We start from the raw sequence: 6,973 nt of genomic DNA, 5'->3' as shown, positions 1-6,973 counted from the left end.
ATCACACATCTCATTTTGAAAGAAAGTATGAAAACAAGTTTTATTTGTGTTATTTAAGCACCATGAGCCTTAAAACTACACTCATAGACAGACTGCTGAGGACATTTAATGTGAAAGGAAGCAGAGAAGTATCTCATTGTGTTGCAGAATGTCCCAGCACATAACTTCTATTGATTTTCCTGCCAGGTAGGTTACCAAAGCATTTCTGAAAATCCCACTGGGAACCTACTGCAAACTATTTCTGTGTTTCCAAGTACTTTTGAAGGTATAGCTAGCAGTACCTAGATAACTATGAAAAATAGGTTCATAAGTCACTTAGATGCTTCTATACCTCTGAGTCCTCTGTGTACAGGCATGACTGGGATGGCAAGTTGTTCAACAATAACAGAAGAAACAGATGGGGTGTAGGATGACAAAAGAAGAAATAAATGTGGCTTAGTGAGTATATGTGACCTTCTGTAAGACTGTTGTGCACTGGCATGCCAATTTCTATATGGAAGGTATAGTACTTTCTCCCTTCTGTGAATAGCACAAGTATAGCATATATGTGTATATGTATACTAAGAGAAAATATACTATACATAGTACAGCATAGTGTGTACAATACATAATTATGTTTCCATACATAGTATAGTGTGAATTATACGCTGTATACTCTGCAATAAACTAAAGTCTTGACTATATACAGACATCAGTTTATCTAGAGGTATCACGCTTATTTCATGTGCTAAACAAACCATTCACAAATGTATTCAGATGATCTCCCAAAAAACCTCCAATTTGTGCATTTAAACTCCCTATGAAAAGTAATCATTATATTTTAGCATCTGTGTTAGGAGAGAGCCTTGAGTTGAAGGTAGAGCTTCACAGCAGTAAGTGCAGCTTATATCTAAGCCAAGAGAGTTTCCCCAAAGGAGCAGACAGAACTGTTTCCATTCTTCCACTGACATTACAAACATTGGGATCATGATGCTGATGAAACCAAGAAACATTATTTAGTTAAAAGCCCCTTGGGTCAGTAAGTGCTTCTGTCAAAATATGATACTAGTCAAATGACAACCATATAACAAAAAAGTCTTCCCTCATCCTGTAGAAAATTGCACAAGATAGGCTGTTACTTTTGATCGACTTGCATGTTTTTTAAAGATTAATAATTTATATTGGATGCTTAAAAGAGAGCATACTGTCCTAGCCTACAGCAAGGACTTAACTGCAACATTTCACTCTGTAAAATTAAGCTGTTACATATACATGTTTGAAGCTATGAGAGATGTTCCTTTTCCACATCCCTTCAATTTAGGAAAGGGAGTAGGATCCAACAGTTACTCCATTTTCTGAAAAACAGAAAACTTATTCAGCTGCCCAAATGTGGACATAGGTTTACACCCTCACAACAGCAAGGCCATTTCAGTGCTTAATTTCTATCTACACTGTAGCTCAGTGGCATTCACAGCTCTGAATTAGCTACTTGCTCATCCTAAGACATTGTAAGGAATCACACAGCAGGGATGGAGGCCACAGCAGGGACAGAGGCCACCTCAGCTGGGCAAAGAGGTGGATAAGATTTGGATCCTGCTACTGAGACTTGGAGAGAGACTCCTGACACCATTTAACCATCTACACCCTTTACTGGAGTGGGAAAAGGTCCCTCCACACACCCCAGGCACCACACTGGGATACCCTGGACAAAGAAGACCTGACATCAAGCTACCATCTCCAACATGATGTGGAGCTGTGTTTTGGACAAACTCTGCTCTTGGTATTAGCTTGCAGGATCATTCAGAACAAGTGTGTCACATCGAATCTGCTCCAAAGCAAACACGTTATTAAGCGGTCACTGACAGAGAGAGGGAAAGAAACCAAACCCTGAAATCCACAGGCCATGGACTTGAGCACTGTATCAGAAGGCACAGAAATCAGATTCAAGTCCTTCTGTCAGAAAATAGTTGAATAAAATTTGATCTAATTAGAATAGGGAGAATCAAGATTTTCTCACCCTCTGCAACCACGAGTGGGCACTTCTCAGAAGACATAATTTCAAGGCCCTGTTCTGGCTTACATGAGAAGGTAGAGTTGAAAAGAAGTTTTCCCCCTCCTCCAGAGAAGCTGTAAGCACCAAACTATTTGGTACATTGCCATCAAATCCCCAAGGCCCCAGCTGTTTCATATCTGGGGTCCAGTTCAATAGTCACAAGGGTAATGCTGGAGCTTTGGATGTGACTTAAGGCACTGAATGACATAGCAGCAGCACTGAGGATTTGGGGAATTCACTACTGCCTAAAATCCTGGATACACAACACCTAAAGGCTTTTGCTGGGCAGCCTAACAGACATACCTATTTCAGGGTTAAATCTCTGAGAGACTGTGTAGCATTTAAACAATGGGACACAAGTTCCTAATTTTGCTCTTTTCTGGACTTTATTGAAGAACAGTAATGGTTATACCTTTGGGGGAGTGTGCAGGTCACCAGTTACCTTGCTAAGCTGAGTCACATATGGGAGCGTTGTATTGAGATGAGGGCTCTGAAAAGCAAAGGAAAGCCAGTTCCAGTGTTAATTCCTGCGGATAGCACCATCCCTTCCCCACCAGCTAGCCCCAACCCTGCAGCTCCAGACCACTTTGATTTTACTATGGGAGCCATCCCCAGCAACTGTAAAATGAATTGGCTTTTCTAATTTGCTGCTATGATGACTAACGTTTCCTCAGGCACAGTGTCACTTCATAGACACCTCTTCTTAAGGAAAGACTCTGTGTGACTAGTGCAAGGCAGGGGATGCCCAGCCTGCCTGGGAGGTGTGAGCCGGGGCTCTGACAGGCAGCCCTAGTAGATTACATGTCAGTCTAAAATGACACTACAGTGCTCTCCTGCCCTAAATTTGGAGACTGCTATCCTCCCAGAAGGGATGTCTGCTCCTCACTGCCCAGCACACAATCCAGCTTCTCAGCACAGGACTTGTTGCCCCGTTCATGCCAAGATGTCAGGCTGTGAGCTGTGACAGCTCGGGCATGTGTCCCATCCTGCTACTAGGACCATGAAGGGGAAAGCAACCCACCAGTGAGTGGGGAGCCACTACACTGCTAAGGATACAGACAGGTCCCACTTGGGAGCCTTTTACGTAGTAAGACTATACACATGCCCTTTAACTCTCATCTGTAGTTGGCACCTGCCTTCCTGCCACACCAAGGAGAGCAGCTGCCACCCTGGCACTGCCCTGTGTGTCCCTAAAGGTCTGCTGTATCCTCGCACAGTGTGCAGAGCACGGTACACCGCTGGGATATAGCACACTGCCACTCACAGCAGGGTCTCACCAAAATCTGTGGCAAACTGAGAACTGCAGCAAGACACCCTTGATGTCAAATGGTATGACAGATGGAGCATCAAATGGGCTTCCCTTACAACAGGACACTCACCCCTGGGTCTTTCTGCATTTCCCAAATCCCAGCCAGAGTCCCATTCCTGAGCCAGGGAATGGTGGGGAAATCCAAATGGCTGGCAAAGGGCAGGTCTATTAAAGGGCACATCGTAAACAAGCTTTTGTGGGACAGTTTGTCAAATAAACCCATTTGAACAAGCATTTGTGTGCCTATATGATTACACTGAACATGGGGGAGGGCTGCTAGTAGCAATTAACATTGCTAGGGCAGAGAAAATCACAAATTGTGTAAATTACACAAACTGGGGACTAGCTTAAAGCAAAGCAGACTGAGGAGAAACGTCTTCCATATCAAGCTTATCAATATATATTTACACCTCCATCTTGACTTTTGCAGCTTTCTGGGTTTTGAGCAAATAAAAGTACCTTCCCAGGAGATGCTGACTTCACTGCCTGCATCCACAGTGCTCCCAAACTTCAAGCAATGTAACTAGTGGCATGCAGGATTTTCCTGGTTTGTGACTACACCACAGAAATAAGAGTCATTGGGAGCCAAACTGGGTTTTGCTTGGGTTTTTTTTCCAGATTTTATCTAAAGATTACCAAAAGGCAGTAACTTTGGGTCAAATAAAACCAAAATGGTTTGTTTCATTTGGAGGAGCTTTTAAGCTATTTGCAAAACCTTTCTTCTGATAATTTAAGCCCAGTTTTAAATAAAAATAAATAAATAAAGACAGTACAAAATCAAACCAAAACTTTCACTAGTGTAATTTTTTATTCTTTAAATTTTTTTCCTACTTTTGCTCTTCTCCCTTCCTCCCTGGATTTGTTGTTGCTTTAGGTGTTTATTTGGGTTTGTTCTTTTCTCTGATAGATGGCTTTGACTTAAACATCTCTCTTGCCCAACCAGATACAGTTTTATGGGAAAGAGGGAGAGCACCCCACAAAAACTACCCACCATGGTTTTCATGTGCCTGGTTGCAGAGTATGAGAGCAATCATGCAACTGGAAAAGCCCCCACCTCCCAACTCCTTCCACATCAAAGATGTGGATCCTTTCCTGCTATAAGCCCTTGCCAATTAATTAGAAGCTACACAGAGCATTTAATATCCACTCAGATCCTCACTGGGAGTTGCACTCATCTAACCAAAGGCAGAATTTGGCTCTGATTTTAAACCTGTGCCTCGCTTTCACATTTATTATCCAGTCCCTATACATCAGGTGGGGGGAGGATGGAGGAATGCTTCAAACTTTCTTCATGCAGCAATCTCAACATTTGCCCAATAGTAATCTTAAAAGAATGAAGAATTTTCAGCAATCTAAATTACATGAGAAGAAAAAAAGACACCAAAGCTCAGGTTATGACATCCCCATCTTACCCCTTCTGTTGCTGTCGTTGTTACAGCCAGAGCAATCACGGTTTGCATGAGGAGCAGCACAGCCACCTGTGTGTGCTTCATCTTCTCAGTCAGCAGATGTGACAGCAAAGGGACAAAGGAGGTCTTTTATAGTACAGCGTGGGGATTTCCCCAACTAAACCTTAAGGAACTTGCATATTTTTTAACTTTTTGGATAAGTGATGCCATGAAGTCATATAATAACAGGTGCCAGATTGCTAACGTGCAAAGAACTTATGAGTTACCATCATAAATTTACTGCATCCAGTTTCCTAACAGGAAAGCTTTCCCATATGGTGCGGTATCTAATCTTAATCTTGATTAAGCAGAACACTGGGTGCTCGTTTGCTAGCAAAGGTAGATAGACACTTCCTTTTACTGTGGCTCAGTCACAAAAATTCCTATAGATGCCTTCTAAGTTATGCAGACAACACAGGTCTGGGTAGTATTTATTACTTCTTATAAGAGCAGGTCAGGTTAGACTGTTCGCACACCAGAAACATCATCCTTTTTTTAAAAAGGCAAACAGACCTTAGACAACAATGCTGAAAGGTCTTTACAGCTTTTCGGTTCCTTCAGTTCTCACGTAGCACAAGTGGGACACAAACAGAATATCTCTTCCCATTTTCTTTTCCCAGAAAGCTTATGTCTTGTACATTAACACTATGTACCCATTAATGCTTACTCATGCATTAACACTGTGCACCCATCGGTGTTTACCCACTTGCTTTCTTTTCATAGAGCTGCATGCCACCTGACCTCAATGATAAACTGCCCTGCCTCTAGAACACTGATCTAGAAAGATTAAAAAGGGCCACAGGCAATGCTTAGAGTGGCCCCCACACTCCCAGCTCTACCACACTACTGTATGACAGGCACTGAGCTGCCTGCAGTTCCCAAGGCACCTAGCCCACCATGGGAGACCCCCACTTCCAACAAGCTACCACTTTGGTGGAGTCAGCTGCAAGCCTCCTACCAGGTGCAAGAGAAATCAAGATTCCTCTCCAGAGTTCTATGGATCACTGGGAAAATGAGCTTGGTGTTTGGGAGGAAGGTTCCAGCTGGGACTAAGTGCATGGCCATATCTGTACACTTGTAAAAGAAGTCAACAAGTCTCTAGACCAAAGCTTGTCCATTCCTGTGCCTGTATTGCCCATGCAGGGTTTGCTCTTTCCTTCTTAAAATTGTCAGACTTAGTTCTTCTGCTGGGTCAGTTGTGTGTAAGTAGAGAAAGTGGTTAGGTGACCCTTGTTCCCTTCCAGTGTTGGAGGGCAGAGCTAATGACAGGAGCAGTGGTACGTCTGAGCAGCAGTGCTGTCTCATATGAAACCCATCTCCCAGGTGAGGAACTCAGAAGGTTTTCTTGTGTTACGAAACACTATAATCTCCAGCTGGCAATTGGAAAACTGAGGCTTAGGGCAGATCCACACTGGAAAACTCTTCAGAGCAGTCAAGTCCATTGAGGTAATGTGTTTTTACCACAGCTTCTCATAAACATAAGCCTCTGACAGATTCACAAGGCTGGCAGCAGCTATCTTTTTTGAGAAGTAGCTCATTTTGTAGAGAATGGATATAATATGTTCTTGCAAAAACACTTTTTCACAACAGAAGCTGCGTCTGCACTGGTGGTTTTCATAGCTAATAGTTCAATGTAAGATAGACAAGACCTGGAAGGCATGTGAAATGTCTATGCAAGAAGAACCAGAGCCTTGGTAGTAGAGCAAGAAAATGAATCTATGCATCTTCCTCCCAGGTTACAGTGGTCTGATTTCCTGGGGTAAATCACAGTACTATCAAGGGAATGGAAAGACTGAAGCTGTAATGACAGCGTCATTATAAGGGCTCAAGCCCTGAGCTCCAGTCCAAAAAAGGAGCAGACTGGCCCACACCTGAGCATCTATAGGCTATGAACTACCCTCTGCACCATAAGAAAAACATTTTGGCCTCTCCAGAGCAGACTTCAAGTGCAAACCAGCATATACATATTGCAGGTAACTGGTAAGCCTACACTGCTCACTTAGTTAACTCCCAGTTTACTCTCAGGTTGTGATATCCTGATACTGCATAATTGCCACTTCCTTCCCAACATCTTTTTTTTGAGTGAACCAACTTATCTTCTTCACACAAAAATGAGGGAAGTCATGGGAACAGATCGCTCCGAAAAGATAGCATTGATGAGTGTTTAATCCTTACCAGTGCTGC

At 42.9% G+C, this 6,973-nt stretch overlaps 1 protein-coding gene across 1 annotated transcript in view; it reads right to left on the bottom strand.

Annotated features, from left to right (window-relative positions):
* LOC104405816 (olfactomedin-4-like) overlaps positions 1-4,834 on the bottom strand; it is a 21,661-nt gene extending 16,827 nt beyond the window's left edge. Inside the window, 2 exon segments of the mRNA XM_010014646.1 lie at positions 2,445-2,522; positions 4,754-4,834. Of these exon segments, the coding sequence (XP_010012948.1) occupies positions 2,445-2,522; positions 4,754-4,834 (159 nt within the window).
* Positions 4,835-6,973: the final 2,139 nt, after the last annotated feature.

This window comes from Nestor notabilis, unplaced genomic scaffold (assembly GCF_000696875.1).
Source record: "Nestor notabilis isolate BGI_N333 unplaced genomic scaffold, ASM69687v1 scaffold7105, whole genome shotgun sequence".
In the NCBI taxonomy this organism is placed as follows: domain Eukaryota; kingdom Metazoa; phylum Chordata; class Aves; order Psittaciformes; family Psittacidae; genus Nestor; species Nestor notabilis.
This window is presented reverse-complemented; position numbering and strand designations above follow the sequence as displayed.